Source organism: Chelonia mydas, chromosome 3 (genome assembly GCF_015237465.2).
Source record: "Chelonia mydas isolate rCheMyd1 chromosome 3, rCheMyd1.pri.v2, whole genome shotgun sequence".
In the NCBI taxonomy this organism is placed as follows: domain Eukaryota; kingdom Metazoa; phylum Chordata; order Testudines; family Cheloniidae; genus Chelonia; species Chelonia mydas.
This window is the reverse complement of record NC_057851.1, coordinates 54,413,034-54,429,737: the sequence shown is the minus strand read 5'-3', so window position 1 is coordinate 54,429,737 and position 16,704 is coordinate 54,413,034. Positions and strand designations below refer to the sequence as shown.

The 16,704-nt window shown below is 40.4% G+C and overlaps 1 protein-coding gene across 2 annotated transcripts; it reads left to right on the top strand.

The window, feature by feature from the left end:
* The first annotated feature begins 282 nt into the window (after positions 1-282).
* Positions 283-16,152, top strand: OGFRL1 (opioid growth factor receptor like 1). Of its 2 annotated transcripts, none has more exons than XM_037894291.2 (7): positions 283-882; positions 5,569-5,655; positions 6,075-6,153; positions 10,336-10,414; positions 10,513-10,579; positions 10,723-10,868; positions 12,173-16,152. In XM_037894291.2, exons 1-7 carry the CDS (start codon positions 619-621, stop codon positions 12,936-12,938), a joined length of 1,488 nt encoding a protein of 495 aa, XP_037750219.1. In that variant the 5' UTR covers positions 283-618; the 3' UTR covers positions 12,939-16,152. The 2 variants fall into 2 exon arrangements, with proteins under 2 accessions (XP_037750219.1, XP_037750218.1); XM_037894290.2 differs by having other exon boundaries at positions 6,072-6,153.
* The last annotated feature ends 552 nt before the right edge of the window (positions 16,153-16,704 follow it).

The window sequence follows — 16,704 nt, the reverse complement described above, 5'->3', positions numbered from 1 at the left end:
TTCTGTGCCGCTACCACACATGGGGTATGTCTATGCTGAACCTGTCATTCCCACCTCAGGTAGATGTACAGGGCCTAGCTTTGATTGAGCACCATAAAAACGGAAGTGTAGCTGTGATGGTGGGGGTATGACCTAGCTGCCCCAGTAGTACCTAGGATCTTGGACGGAGCCACCGCCTGTGCCACTAGCACAGCTGGAAATTACACCTGTAGCTGCAGTGTACAGGTAGACTAGAGCTCTACCGCGTGCTAACCGGCTAGTGCCGGCGAGCCCATGAGGGAGCCTGAGCGAGACCCTGCCCCCTGTGTCTCATTCATGCAGGAGCAGGGGGAGGGAAGGGGCGTGCTTGAGCGCTTGCTGTGGAAATCCCGAAGCCTCCAGCTCCTCCCTGTGTGTGTCTCTAGGCTGGGGACCGGTTGAGGCGCAGGCAGCCTGGGCTGCCGCCTTTGCCTTGCTCCCGCTCTCCTCCTCCCTGGGCTCCCCGCCTGCGGCCTCCCCGCACTGACATGCCCCAGCAGCTGCAGCCCTAGCCCGCCTGCGGCCCCTTCCCCCGGCTCTCCGCGTCCTCCCGGAGGAGGCGAAGGCGCTCGGCTCGGGGGCTGTCATCGCGCCTCCCCGATGGGCAGCCTGCTGAGCGGGGTCAGCGTCAAGGAGCCCGCCACGGTGGAGGACTGCGACTCCACCTGGGAGACGGACTCCGAGCCCGAGCCGCAGGACCCAGGCGGGGACCAGCAGCAGGAGGCGGTCGGCGGGGAAGAACCGGCCCTGGAGCCGCCGGCCCAGCTCCCTGGCGCAAGCGGCCGGCCCGAGGAGATCCAGCAGGAAGGGGAAGAGGTGGAGGGGGGCCGAGAAGAAGCAGCAGCAGCCCCCGACCCTGAGCAGGTACCCCTGGCACCGTCAACTTCTGCAGGCTGGCTAGGAGCCAGACAGAGCCCCCCGGCAGCCCGGCGGGTGTTTTCTTACCGCCCCCAGCCAGGGCTGTGGGAGGTCTCCACGGTCATGGGTGTCCCGTGAATGCAGCAGGCTTGGGGCGCTGGGGATTTGCTCTGCTTTCTCGGTACCCTTCCGCACGTCGTATTGTCGGCGTAAATTGGGGCTGGATCTTTGCCTTGGAATGAAGCAGCACAAATGGGGGTGGGGGGCTGCGTGGCACCCCCGGACTGGGGGAGGCAGACCCCGCTTGGGTACTTTGCTGCTTTCTGTGTGTGCCGCCTGCTGCCGCCTGGGTGCTTGTTTTCCTCCTGGTGACGTGTGCTCTGTATCAGGCTGAAAAAGGAGGAAGTGTGTTGGGCTGTGGGGATTTTTTTAAAAAAAAATTTTTTTTATTTCCCCTACCGCAGTTTGTTTCACAGCTCATTTCTACTGGCCTTCAGGGCTGTTTGAGACCAAGATTGTTTTGATATCCTCTTAGTAATCTAATGCTATGGTTACCAACCATAGGGAATGTGTGTGTGTGTGTGTGTGTGTGGACAGAGCAAAGGACTGGAAGCCAGGAACTCAGGAGATCTAATCTTGGCTCTGATATTGACACCTTTGTGTGGCCTAGGGCAAGTCTCTTGATTTCACCTCTCTGTGAAGACTTAATCTCTCTTGAGAGGGCAAGTTAGTTAATATTTGTAAAGTCCTTTGAGATGAAACATGCTAAGTATAATAATTATAGTATTACTTTTGGTACTTTCTGGCACCTATGACTGGAATTTTATGCTCCCCTTTCAATGATGATCCTCAGTGCAAGGTCACATTGCTTTGCTACCCATTTCCCATTCATCTGTAAGTGACCTGCAGTGGCAGCTTTGCTGCTCTCTCATGATTGCACCTGTCTTGGTTAGTCTCTAAGGTGCCACAAGTACTCTTTTTGTTTTTGCGAATACAGACTAACACGGCTGTTACTCTGAAACCTGTCTGAGGTTTGGAACAGCTCAGGGTCCACACATTGTGCACAAAAGGATAGAAAGTGATGTGCACTGTTGGTATAACCAAGGTATTATGCTCCTGAACCTATGACAGGCTGAGTGACTTCAGTGGGATTTGAAAGTGCTCAGCACGTTACCAGAGATTGGGCTCAGTATCTGCTAAACTAGTACAGTTGCTGAAAAGGTTGAAAATTGTTAGTGTAGTAGAGCAGCTTTCAGGCTCAGCAGCAGTGGCTTATTAAGAGATACAAGACTAGTATACTGATGTTGTCTTGATGTCTCTGAGGCTTCCATATTTTTTTTCTATACTAAGATTTTATCTATAGTAGGAAACTTTTCCTTAAAATTGCCACCATTGCTAGCATCTGTAGTGTTCTAAAGAGTAGCGACAGTGGGAGCCCTTGTGTAGATTGGGTTCCAGCAGGGATAGCCAATAGGCGGACCAAGAGCCAGATCCGGACCGCCAGATGTTTTTGAATGGACCCCAACATCTATTTATTTACTAATTATTATCATTGTTATTTTATTATTATTATTTTCTCCAGAATCTGGACCTTGACTAGATCTTGCCCAAGAAATGTGGACCTTGCCAAAAATTAATTGACTACGCCTGGGTGCCAGTGTCTCAGCAGCTGCCAATATTTTAGTTGCCAAAACATGTATACCGATTCTGAGCAGGGCTAGCTGCAGATGCTATGTATAGCATCATTCCTACCACTGTTACCCCCCAAGAGTAGCAGAACCGGTGGCAGCAATGGTGGGAAATTTTAGAGGGGGGGAAAAAAGGCTAAAGTAAATAAAGCCTAAAGGCCCAGTCTGACCCTTAATTACTCATGTGCAACTCCAATGGACATTAATAGGAGATGTACTTGCACTCCCTGTAACTGAGGGTAGAAGCAGTGCCTAGGCATCTAAACTGAAAATTGTCTTATGTTTGAGTGACTGAGATGAATAATTACAATTAAAGATGGTACTAGGAAAACTAACAACATAAGATCAGTCCAAACGCAAATATATTGCACAGCAAGTTGCAAGTGTCTTATGGTAAGCATTCTTACACTTGGATGTCAAAAACAAGTCAATTTGTTTTCAGATTTACTATAGCAGCAGATATTTGTAAGCCATAAAGTAAGATAACTAACCCTTGGAATGCGCTTACAATTCCAATCAGAAAGCCTGCGCTAAGTCTTTGCTGATTATGTGAAGATTATTTTTTAAACTTTGAAACACCAACATTAAATTTGTTTCTAAACTGACCCCCCAGTTGAAGGGGTTGAGGGATATGTATAAGTATTGGGTAGTACACAACGTAGATTTGTGACTTCTCACTGGACCGGATATCAAGAGTTTTAGTACTGAGTCCTACATTTAGGAACATAGGATCAAATCCTGACCCAGTTAAGTCAATGGCAAAACAGCCATTGACTTCAGTGGCATCAGAACTTCATCAATGGGGTCAAGCTTTTTCTTAGCTTTATAGAAGTGTTTACTTTTTGAGGTATATGTAAATGAAATAAGAACTAGAATTTTAAAATGTACTGTCATTCTGCTTCATGTATCATGGTGGAGCAGCTAATGCCTGGTATTTAATTATCAAAGGGTATTTCCTGTTCAAGTAAGCATGTTTTATCTTTAGTTGGAGTCACAGCCAGTCTCTCGTCAAAGACAGTTTGTCATCAAAGCAATGTATTAATGGCAAGGAGTTTGGGGTACAGTGGATGGAGGATATCCTGTATAATAACACAGGAGTAAGCCTGGCTGTGTCCGTACTACCACAAATAAGGTGTAAAGGAGTGTCCCGTTCCCCCCCCCGCAAGTTTGTGTATTGATTTCTGTAGGGGAGTTTTATTTCTGCATCTTAAAACAAATAGCAGTATCTCTGATTACCATATTGTAGAAAACAAAATGATGTGAAAAATAAAGTACATAACAGAATTAGTAAGTCTCCCTATATGGGTGCTTTTAGCTGGGTTTTTGTAAAATGTATACAGCTTGATCCAGCACCTGCTGAAGCCAATGGGAGTCTTTCCACTGACTTCAGTGGGCTCTGAATCAGGCCCATAGATTCCAAAATGGTTGGGATCTACTACAAGCTTTCATAAATGCTTTTTTTTTTTTTTCCCCAAGAACAATTGTGCTTTAGGGGTTTAATGATGCTTTTCACTGGAACGTAAACTTTTGTTCTTATGATAAATGCAGGGGGGGAGTAGCTCCCTTTTATGGACACACAGCCAGCCAGTTAGCTATAAAATCCCTCTTGGTGGCTGCTTGCTATACCTGTAAATGGTTAAAAAGTCCCCCAAGTAAAGAAAAGTGAGGGGGCACCTGACCAAAAGAGCCAATGGGAAGGCTAGAACTTTTTAAAATTGGGAAAAAAGCTTTCCCTTTGTGTTCTGTGGTGGTTCTCTGGAGAGAGGGGAACAGAGAAAGGCAGGGCTATGACTATGCTGTAAAAAACCTTTTGCCAGGTATGGAAATAATCAAATTATTGCTAGAACTACCCAAATATGTAAGTAAAGTAGGAATGTATAGAAAGACGTGATTAGGGTTATTTTTTTTATTTTCTGTAAGGCTTGTGGACTCCTCTGTGCTAACTCCAGATGCTTTTGTTTGCTTATAACCTTTAAGCTGAACCCCCAAAAAAGCTATTTTGGGTGCTTAATTTTTGGAAGTGCTCTTTTAAAATCTAGCAAAAGCCTAAGTTCCAGATGTATTTTCTTTCTTTTTGTTTTTAATAAAATTTACCTTTTTAAGAACAGGATTGGATTTTTGGTACCCTAAGAGGTTTGTGCATATGTTGTTTAATTACTTGGTGGCAACAGCTGATTTCCTTTGGTTTCTTTCTTAGCTCTGTGGGGCGGGGGTGAAAGGGCTTGAGGGTACCCCACAGGGAGGAATTCCCAAGTGCTCCTTCCTGGATCCAAAAGGGGTTTGCATTTGGGTGGGGCAGGGTTTACCAAGCCAAGGTTAGAGAAAAGCTGTAACCTGGAGTGGCAAGTATTAATTTTTTTAATCCTTGCAGGCCGCTGCCTTCTGCACTCAAAGTGCCTGAGTGTGGACTCAGCCTTGACAGATCTAAACACTAGTTTCCTGAATCATATAAAATAGTTTGACAGTGCTACAAATATTCTTGTTTGCCATTCAACAGTTTTCTTCCACAGGATGCAGTGGTAGCTTTAGGTATGCTTTCATGGTAAGATATGACCCAGACTTATGAATAGTCTGATTTCACTAACATAAAGGTATAGTTATGCTTCACTTTCATGTTCAGCCACTTCTTATTTTGTCTTGATAAGCGTTTGCGCTTTTTAAATAATTTCTAGATAAGTTTTACATTCAGTAAATAAATCACTGACCAACCTATTGGTCCAAATTCAAGAAATTACAGAATTTATAAATGGATCTACCATGTGTGCTAGGCCTGCTTTTGTTCATATGTTAAAGTAAAGTTGTTATGTTAAAAATATCCTTCCTGTCACACACACATTGTTTGATAAAAGCTTAAGTAAATTTATGCAACTGTACATCTATGTATTCAGAATTCTTGAAGCCCATTCTGAAAAATAATTATTTTAAAATGTGTCAAACCATAATAATACAAATCAGTGTTCAGCTTGGCTGTAGGTGGATGTTAACTACTCTTTAAATGTTTCAGAATGATGATACAACTGAACTGACAACGAAACCAAAGAGGAGCTTTTATGCAGCAAGAGACTTGTACAAGTATCGACACCAGTATCCAGTAAGGGCATTATGTGGCTTAAAAACACTCTTTAAATAAAGAACAATAACCAACAAAACTCTTTAAAACAGGCCTTATCTTTCCCTATTAAGTATGAGACAATGAAAAGAGTAGGATTTCTGATGGAATAGCCAAAAGTAAATGCCAGAGTGGGGAGACTGGACCCGATGTGCCATTGTTCCCTCCCAAACCTATAAAACTCCTTCATGCCTGAGGAGCTTACCGTCTAAGGTCCTGATCATGCAAACTCTTATGCACATGCTTAATTTTAAGCAAGTGAGTAGTCCCAGTGACTTAATATTTTTAGAGGCCTACCTTCTTGGTTCTAAAATCTTTTAAAAGAGCTGAATGCTAGCATACTTCCACTGTTGATAGTTTTATTGCAGACTAATAATGCTTTGTTTCTTTCTTTTCAGCAGAACTTTAAAGATCTCCGGTATCAAAATGACTTGTGCAATCTCCGATTTTATAAGAATAAAATTCCCTTTAAACCTGATGGTGAGTAATCTGACAGTAGTAGTAACAAAAACAATGTGCAATAACATAAAAGTGAACTGATAATTACAGTACTAAGGACTAGGTTTGTGTGATACTTATGTCACAAAAATGTCCACACAGTGCCTTTTTTAATTGACTTTTCCTGTAGAGTAATGTTAATATACTGAGAACACTGCAGTATACACCATTCCTTAAAGGCGCCTGTATAACACAGAAATTATTTATTACATTAGTCCCTGTTCTACAGGGGAACATTTCAGTCATGGCTGGAAATTCTAAGCAATGCATTCCCAATGCAGTCATGGGACTCTAACCGCACCTTTCATGAATACCAATGGCAGTTGCTTATGTTACGAACTGCACATCAAGCTGCAGTGATATCCTTAACTTAGAAATAAGATATTCCATTAAGAATAGTTTAAGGGCTGCATTATTACTGTTACAGTGATGATGCAGTAGGGCTGGAGGAAGTGCATCTTGTAAAAATCAGTACTGGAGACATTATACCTGAGAAAGCCAGGTGCAGGCTCAATGCCTCCAGTGGTCCGGGGGTAAGAAGAGTCACCAGCAGCACTTGTTACACCTTTAGAAATGGTTAAGAAGGTGCTTTTTCCAGCACAGCCCTCTGGACACTTGCTTATGCATGGGAATTATTAATATCTGTATTACTGTAGCACCTAGGAACCCTAGTCATGGACCATTATCCTATTGTGCTAAGTTCTGTACAGGCAAAGAACAAAAAGACAGTTCCTGCTCTAGAGAGCTGGTGATCTAAGTATAAAACAAGAGACAGAAGGAAACAGGTCTAGAATCGAGAAGTAGATCTGTGAGTTGTCAGCATAGAGATGGTAGTTGAATTTATGACTGTGGATGAGATTACCTAGAGATAAAATGTATAGTAAGAAGAGATAGGGGGACCAAGGACAGAGCTCTGTGGTACCTCCACAGGAAGTTGGAGGAGGAATGAGGGGGATCCTCTGCTGGGCATGCTGAAGGAGTGATTAGAGAGGTAGGAAGAGAACCAGGAGAGGACAGAATCACAGAAGCCAAGGGAAGGCAAGATTTCAATAAGAAAAGCATGGAGGACGATGTCAAAGATGGCTGACAGATCAAGGGGGATGAGGATAAAGTGCTTGTTCTGAGCTTTGGCAAGGAAGTGTCCCAAAGAGAGAATAAGAAGGATCTCCCACTCAAGTGTGACTCCACATAATTTTGGGTGGTGTTCATAGGGAGTGCAAGCAGCCGTTCTATGGGGCCAACTGCTCTAGAGCATAGTGGGAAAGGAGCTCCCTGCCTCCACCTGCTTACCACAACACTGGCTCTGAGGTAGCCATAGTTTGGTGCTAAAAGCTATAGATTTAGGGTGTGATTTTTTTTTTCTGAGTCACTCAGAATAGGCCTTCCTCTGATCCCCTGGAATTTGGTGGCAGTGCTGCCAATCTCTTGAATCACTGTGAATAACATCATTTTGACTGGTACTGGAGCCAGCATGGTAATGATGTGAGGCGCTCCTGGTGAATTCTAGCCCTGCCCAAGGGAAAAAAAACCCTTTTACTGGCTACCTTCTCCACTGCCCCATGTCCTGCAGAAGAGCATCCAACCAGGGCTGCTTCTGAAGGCAGGTCTAGCTCTCCCCTCAGGAGTCAGTGGTGGTTTTGGGTAGGGGAGTGATGCCATTCTCACAGGAGGGGAGTGTGACATATCAGTCACACCCTGGCAATCCAGATCAGTGGGGGGAGGGCTGTGTCACCCTTGCCCTGCAACATGTGGTGCCTTGCAATGCCTTACTGTTGTAGCTCCCAGCTTGGACCTCTTACAAACAGCTTGCCAGCATGCAGGTCACTCGCAGATGTATTTCTGTAACTGCAGCCTGTCAGTCACATCCTGGCTCTCACCAGCCTTGGTTATTCCGCAAGGTGTCACCAACACATTCCCAGTTCCAGATTTCTCTCTAGAAATGTATGCTTTCTATTGCTCAGCCCTCTTCTGGACAGTCCAAATATATGTTATTCCTTTAAGGAAATAATATACAACTTGCCACTTTAAATGGAGTTACGCAGACACTTCTTAAACACAATTAGATAAAACAATAAAACAAGTTTATTAAAGATAAAGAGAGAGATTTTAATTGAGAATAAGCATAGGAAATACAGTCAGAAATAGTTACAAAAATAAAGATAAAATACTTTCTTATGCTAAACTTAACAAACTATATTAGATTTAAGCAAAATTTCTCACCACATGCTTCCAGGACCTCTCCCCCAGAATCCAACAGCTGCTTCTTTTGTCTTCTCAAATGCAAAGAGTGAGATGGACAGGGGGAGAAAGGAGAGGAGACTCTTACGGTGTTTTTCACCTGTGTATGCTCACGTGCAGGTTTCCTTTTGTTTCCTCCCTTCCCCCTTTCTACTTGATGACTCTGTTTATGACTTAAATGCAAATTAAGGCAAACACACACTCTTTGTTCAAGACAGGCTTGTTTGGGCAGTTTGATGCTTCATGAGTTTTGAACATGCACTTTTAACATCATATAGAAAGAAGTTTACAGTTTCACACACAATGCTGCTATACACATTTTACCATATTACTGATCAGCAAGTTGAGTTTTCAGATGATATCTCACAAGTCATACTTTGTACAAAGATTATTACAATAATGTGTAGGGTGTGAATATAGGGGTGCATTCCATTACATGGAGAAGGTAGTGAGCAGAAAGATCCTAGCAGCTCAAGGCGGCTCTGCTCCCTCCTTCCTGATGCCCTTTTGTGAAAAATGGGTCAGTCTGCTCTCTGCATCCCCTCCATGCCAGGCCTGGGCAGGGACAGTGGGGGTGAAGAGCCTCTGGAGCTTTCTTCCTTTTCCTCCGATCCTGGGAAGGAGGAGACGGGCACTTAGCAGATGGGTAAAGAACCCTTGGAGCTGTAAGAGCAGATAAGGGAGGCTGGAGGAGCAAAGTTGATGTGGGCACAGGGGCACAGATGTGGGAAGTTGATGTGGGAACAGATGTGTTTGTATTTAATTTGTTGCTGGGCTGGGAGACGGGCAGATGTGGGCTGGGGCAGGCAGACACACAAATAATTAAATAGAACTTTGGCTTGGGGAGAAGCTGGAAGGAAGTTCCGCACCATCAGGTAGCCATGTAGAGACCCTGCAGTGGGGGGCCAAAATCAGCGTGCCATATAAATTTGGGAGAGTGGGCAACACTGTGACATGAGAGAATCTTTTTTCTTAAATCTCATGTTTGTTTTTTAGTTTTTCTCATGGTTTTTGAACTTTGGGGGTTGGCAATATTTCAGTGATAAAACTGCCATTAAGTTCAACCAGAGAAGAGTTAGAACAGAGCGCTTTTGAAAATCCCACTATATAATTAGAATGTAAGGCTTTGGGCGTGGGGGGTGTCATCAGTGTGTCCTGTGCTTTGTCCAGCAACTAGCACAAAGGGGTGCTAATGTGTGACTGGATCTCTGAGGTGCTGCACGGTATGAATGATTAATAATAATTCATAAATTCCATTTTTGTTTGGTCCCCTACTGTTGGTTTCTGTTTGTGTTTGCCAGTTGGACCCAAATGCATTAATGTGTTGAGACTAATACAAGTGGAAATTATCCTGGAGTGTTGTAGATTTTTCCAGCGTGACTTGAGAAACTCCATTTAAATTCTTGGCAGTGCTAGTGGCATCAGGAGTTTCAGGCACAATTAATTGAAACAAATTCCCAGATCCTAATGCACCTGGCAACTGGAGAGATTCTTGAATCAATGACTTCCTTGCAGTATTCAGGACATATGCTACTAGACTAGGATCTCATATATGCAGAGTTGCGTTAATGTAGTGACTATAGATTTCACTCTGAATATCATCAGAGTAAATAGCTTGTTTTAAAGGTGATAAAAAATCTACTCCATTGAGTAAACAATGATCAATATACTTTACACAGGTTATAGTGCCATATCCTCAGCTGGTATAAATCCGCATCTATTGAAATCAATGGAGCTATGCCAATTTATGCCAGCTGAATAGCTGGTCTGTATTAATTAGCATCTGTGTATGGACAATGCTAATTATCCTCTTCTTTAATTTAATGGCATGTCTTTAGCACAATGCACAATATATAAAACATTTGTGATACATTTGAAAGATATTTTTTATCACTACCTAATAATTTCCTGAATTTGTTTATACAGGAGTTTACATTGAAGAAGTCCTGAATAAATGGAAGGGAGACTATGAAAAATTGGAACATAATCACACTTATATACAGTGGTTGGTTACTTATTAGCTATTTTTATTTTAAAGCATTGATTTGATTAAAAGTGTTATTTTGTCCACCATAAACTAAAACCATTTTTTTTTTTAAACAGGCTTTTTCCACTTCGAGAACAAGGTTTGAATTTCTATGCTAAAGAATTAACTACATATGAAATAGAGGTAATATAAATTGAGTTTACTGTCAACTCTCAGATTAATATTGAAGTAGGACTGTTTGTTATTGTATCAGGTTGTTGTGTACAATGCAAAAGAATTTGGTTTAGAGCCATTTAGGTTTTTAGATTAACTTCTTGTTTTATTAGGAATTCAAGAAAACAAAAGAAGCAATTAGAAGATTCCTGTTGGCTTATAAAATGATGTTGGAGTTTTTTGGAATAAAACTAATTGATAAAACAGGAAATGTAGCTCGAGCTGCTAATTGTCAAGAAAGATTTCAACATTTGAATGAGTAAGTAATGGCATGCATTAGATGTCATGTAAATTGCCTTAGAATTTTTATCCTTTGTTTTCTAGAGAAAAGCAGGACATATTTTCAAAAGAATGCCAGGAAAGTGGGAAAGACAAAAAGCAAGAATCAATGATTGTTTTGTGTCTGGATGTGTGTATCTCTTCCACACATTCTTGTGACTATGCTCCTTACCTACTGTCAATCTAACCAACAGCCATGAATTCACTGAACCTAATACTTTCAAGTACTATTGAATAAGAACACAGCTCCATATTAGTTTGTCTAACACGCTGCTGTACAAATTTTTCAACTATTCCCAAAATGATGCTTCTAGCCTATTAACAAATACTGGATTATCTAAGTATTCACTTTTCTTTACTTTTAAAAGGAGGAGCAAATTCTCCACACTTTTAATAGGCTTGAAAAAGAGAAGGCTTCCCTCCTTGCCTAAAAATTAAATGCTTTATCTCAACTGTAACACTACCTGAATAGTTTTAACGTACACTGGACCAAATTTTGACCTGACTCTCACCCTGTGTAATCCCATTTCCTTCACAGGGATTATCTGGGAGATAAGTCGAAGTTGAATTTGGCCAACATTTATCTCTCAGGGTTTTTTTTAAGTTTGATACGACTTTTCTAATACCACTGAGCTTGAAATTGAAGTTTGTTTTCTTGCAACATTTTCTCCTGACATTATGGGTGCACACTGCTTTCTTAGGTTAGAGTTGCTTATGAATAAATCTGGTCAAATAATTACCTTTTCTGAAAAAAATCAAGTACTTTATTTATCCAGTAGCTTATCTGAGTCATCTCATTGTCCTTAGTAGACTTTGAATCAGGCCCTAAATAAGTCAGGGCTGCACAAGAGCCAAGGTCTCAATCACTGCGTATTTTACAAGATCAATTCAGGTGTTCCAGTGCTAGCTAGCCAAACAGTTTTAAGTCAATGTATTGCTAAAATAAACAAATAGTAGTGATCAGATTCCGTACTTGCAGCTCTTCATCCAAGAGTCTCCCAGCATTTTACAAACATTAGTTATCACTCCCAGCTGTCCTGTGAGGAAGGTACTATTAAGTAGTAGTATCTGCATGTTACTGATGGAGAAAATAAAGCACAGAAAGATTAAATGACATGTCCATGACATGTACACAACGGCAAACCAGATAATGGAATCCAAGACTTCTGGCTCTAGTCCTATAACCACTAGCCTATACTCAATCTCTCACGTCAGCAGAATTTATTTTTAAGCATTTCTTGTCCCTATTATTTTTGTCTAATTTCAATGAATCTTTTCTTGCAGGTCCCAACACAACTACTTAAGAATCACTCGCATTCTGAAAAGTCTTGGTGAGCTTGGATATGAGAGTTTCAAATCTCCTCTTGTAAAATTTATTCTCCATGAAGCTCTTGTGGAAGACACAATTCCCAACATTAAGCAAAGTGCTTTGGAATATTTTGTATACACCATTAGAGACAGAAGAGAAAGGAGAAAGCTCCTGCGATTTGCCCAGCAACATTACACACCTTCAGAGCATTTCATCTGGGGACCACCAAGAAAACAGAAGTTGGAGGGAAACAAAACAGGTAAAAAGCCGACATCCCCAGTTTCTTCTCACAACAGTTACATTTCTAAACATAAGAAGTGGAGAGATTCCAAGAATACATCCATAACTGGTAGCTCAAGTAGCAAAACAGCTGAAGAAAAAAAGGTAGAACTCTCAAGACATGGAGAAGAAAATGAACAGTTTGGAACAGAAACTAACTGTGAAGCTGCTAGGCAGAGCAACAGTGAAAAGAACAGTGATACTGAAAGTCAAAATTCCAAATCAGAGGAAGTTCTCAATTTGTCAGACAAAAAGGAAAACATTCCTCATTCCAAAAAAGATACGGGAAAAGATGGCGAAAATCTGAGCCAAGATTGTGGCAATCCAACAGTTGTAGAGAGAGAGCCATGTGACAGTGAGAACTGTTCAAATAATGTATCGGCAGACGTGCAAGACAACCTCGGTAAGGATAAACCTCCAGTGGAATCCACCATAAAGAACAAAGATGAGATAAAATCATGAGTCCAAATTTAAAACTAGTTATGTTTCAAACTGAATGAAACGAATTATTCATTGTTCTTTCATTTTGGATGATATTCACATCTAGTGTAATATAAGGAAGATCATGGGACCAGGCTGGATATGAGAGCATCAGATTAAGCTTCTTAGGGGTTGATTTTTTTTTAACTCAGTTTATAGGGCACAATCCAAAATGTGTATATGCTATTTAAAATATGTATATGCTAATTTGAAACAACTATATAGGATTAAATTCCATACATTCCCCTTTTCAGCTAGGTTACAGTCCACATAGAAAGGAATGCCATTCATTTCTGATCTCACTTTGTTCATCTATTTTTTAAAAAATTAGAATATTAGAATTTTGGTGTGTTAAGATTTGCAGGAAAAGACTGCAATATTGATTGCCTTTTTCAGGATGATTCTGCAAATTACTTTTAAGGGCCCAGGCCTTTCACTTTGTTTGAAGTCAGTGGAAGTCTTGCATGATATCCAAGGGCAGAATTAGGTACAAAGGCTTTAATCTTAAATGAGCATTTTTGGCTGAGACTTTCTGACCTGGATATCAAAATGTTCCATTTTGTGAAGCATCATTCTAAATTAAGTGGAAGTGTAACTCATGATTAAACTGTACAAAAGCTTAATATGTACAGTCCTTGTCACAGTTGCAGGGTGAGCTGTGCTTTAGATCTCTTTAAATGTCTTTCCAGTGTGTCCCTCTGGTGACAGGTTTTGCTTCTCCCATCTACTATATAAAAAAGAAAATAAATCTGGTTCTGAATTTTCAGTTGTTGGGCTCAGGATTGTTGGGATGTAAATCCAAAAAGTTTATAGTTGCAGAAATATATTCTGTCATTGTGACACTACTTGCAAATGCAATAATGGCTATCCATCCATATGTGGGCACCTAAAATAAAAATGGCCTGATTTTTACAGAAAGTGCTGAGAACCTGAGAATTATCTCTGAAAAGACAGTAAAAATTTAGGTGGTTAAATACAGATTTAACTGCCTAATTATAAGCACCTAAGATTGACCATTTTAGTCAGGTCTCATAAAGATGAAATGCAATGAGATATTAATTTCCCACAAAGTGTCATGCTACAGAAAAACTAATATCTTTGTGCCTAATAGCACTCCTGGGTTCCATAATTTTTGTTTTGTAACTTCACCAATAGAACAATTCCTACATGGGCACTTCAACATTTAACTAATAAATGCCATAATATGTAAAATATTATGTATGTCATAATTTTCCTGAAGGAAGGTGGTAAAAGTAAATATTATAATGGTGGTGTACATAGTACATCTTAGGCAGAGGAAAACTCCTTTTTTCAATTTTTGTAAAAATTCCAATTGTTTCATGCTGTGACAATAGACCACTATTTATAAGGATGTTTTTGTCTCAAAGAAGCATTTTAATATCTAGCTTTAGTCTATGTATATGCTGTGGAAGAACACCAAAATTTGTCCCCCTATTTTGGAAGCAGTTAAAGAATAATTGAGCTCAAGCCCCAATCTTGCAATGTGGAGCCCCCTTAAAATCAGTGGGGATTCAAGTGGATGCAGGGGTCCACTTGCATGCATCTGCATCGTATTGAAAGATCAGGGCCTTAGGGCTTGCCTATACAGAGAGTTAAGATATGTCTACACTACAGAATTATGTTGACCTAAGTTACATCAATTGTAAAGCCACCTCAGTAATTAAATTGCTTTTGCACATCCACACTATGCTCCTTGTGTCGGCGGTGCGCATCCTCGCCTGGAGAACTTGCACTGATTTAACTGTCAGAGTGGGGTATTGTGGTACAGCTTCTGAAAGGCAGCAACAGTTGATGTAAGCAACACAGTGTCTGCACTGAAACTGCGTGGACATAACTACATCAACGTAAGCACTACACCTCTTGCGGAGGTGGAGTTGTTAAGTCGGCATAGCGTGCAAGTTACATTGATGGGAGTAATATTTTAGTGTAGACACTTACAGTTAGGTCAATGTAGAGCTGTCTTGCATCAATCTAATTCTGTAGTGTAGACCAGGGTGTAAATCTGTTGCGTGTTAAGTTGCCATGTGGACCCTGCTGCCATTCACTAGAAGTTCCATAGTGCGCTTGACTTCAGCTGTTTCAAATATGTGCTTTACATTCACACCCTGGCTTGCCATGCATTAAGTCTCTGTGGGCATAAGCCCATAGTCTGTAAAAGCACCTGCAGGACTACAGGGCAATTCATGTTGAAATTATTGAAAATGATTGTGTATTCATAAATGTAAGCAGTTAGTTATTCACCAGTTATTTCAAAATCCAAGGATGTACAAAACAAACCATAAAATTTACAGGTTATTTTTAACTTACTTTAGTCTTAAATGCTTGGGACTTTTGTGTGTGCTTAGTACAGTAACTTGCTTCTGCCCAGTATTTAAGGGGAGTTTGATCAATTCATATATAAAGTGTCTTTCCCATTTAGAGGTCTATTTTCTATTAAATAGATATGTATAACTCCAAATAATGTAACTAGGAATTATATGCATACATAGACAGGTGGGAATTTGATTTATACCATAGTATTTTATTCAAATATCAAATGAAGGGGCATATCAGTGTGTAACTTGACAAACTTTCTACTGGGTACGCATGCGCAAATGTAGTAGTTTATTTGACAAGTTCTGCAGATATGCTTCTCTTTGTATCTGAAATTGAAGTTATAGCTCACCTCCCCACCATACTGAACCTAATCCTGCCTCAATACATGGAAACCCTTTGACACAGAACCTATAAAAACTACTACCCGTTAAACAGAAATGCAGCAATAAATGTGCATGTCTGGGAGCAAAACAGTGTCGATATTTCTGGTAATTAACAAACTTATCCTCAAGGTTGCTGAGTACTTGCAACTCCTCATTGAAGCCACTGAGGGTTAGGCTTGCTCAGTTCCTCTCAGGATCAGACTCTAAGATTCCAAGGAACCTATGTACTAGGTGTTTGTATAATATTAATTTATATTTCATGTTACCGAGATATAATCCTGCTTGAATTATTATTCTAGGGTAATTCTAATAATGTACAGTTGCATATACCTGTACCATACATAGAAAGTTTACGTCTGTGGTATAATTTTGATGGATGATCCAATAAGATAAGTCAAATGAGGTATAATAGATTTAAATGGAAAACAAGTCTTGTTTCTTTTTAAATAAAGTTTATTTATATCTGCTTAACTAAATTATTTTGTGCACCTTTTTTTCTGTTGAGACTGAGGGTTGTGCTGGTAGTGATCCATGCAATGGGGCTTGGGGGTTTGTTTGTTTGTTTGTTTGTTTTTAAGCTGCACGTAAATTTACATTATAGCATGCATACATTTATAAACGTGGCTATAGGAAATGCTGGTTTGCCTCTAAAAGACTGATCACATGCTTACAGCCTTGTTTTGTGTGTGTGCAACATACCAACTTTAACTTTAATTTGGGGGAAAAGTGAAAACAGAAAAAATTTGCTTTTTTAATGAATTTTACCTAAAACCATTTTACACTGATTTTTAAAAAATGCAATAGCATCTCTTAATCAAAACTTGATAAAACTTGACAATATTGCCATTTAGAAGCTACAAAAATCCTTTATTCTCATTACAATGGAAATGATTTTTTTTTCCCACTGGAAAATGAATAATAAATTATAGTAAGATTTAATGAACTAGACTTTTTTCTGTTCAAGTGAAAAACATAATTTTATTGTGCATGTTTGTCAGAAGTATGAAAAATATAATTTTGAATTTCAT

What these genes read in the sequence shown, in the direction of transcription:
- OGFRL1 (XM_037894290.2), top strand. Translation starts at nt 619, where the DNA reads ATGGGCAGCCTGCTGAGCGGGGTCAGCGTCAAGGAGCCCGCCACGGTG. An exon ending in CAGCCCCCGACCCTGAGCAG is followed by an intron (nt 883 to 5,568) that starts GTACCCCTGGCA and finishes TAAATGTTTCAG; the next exon opens with AATGATGATACAACTGAACT. An exon ending in AATTCCCTTTAAACCTGATG is followed by an intron (nt 6,154 to 10,335) that starts GTGAGTAATCTG and finishes TTGTTTATACAG; the next exon opens with GAGTTTACATTGAAGAAGTC.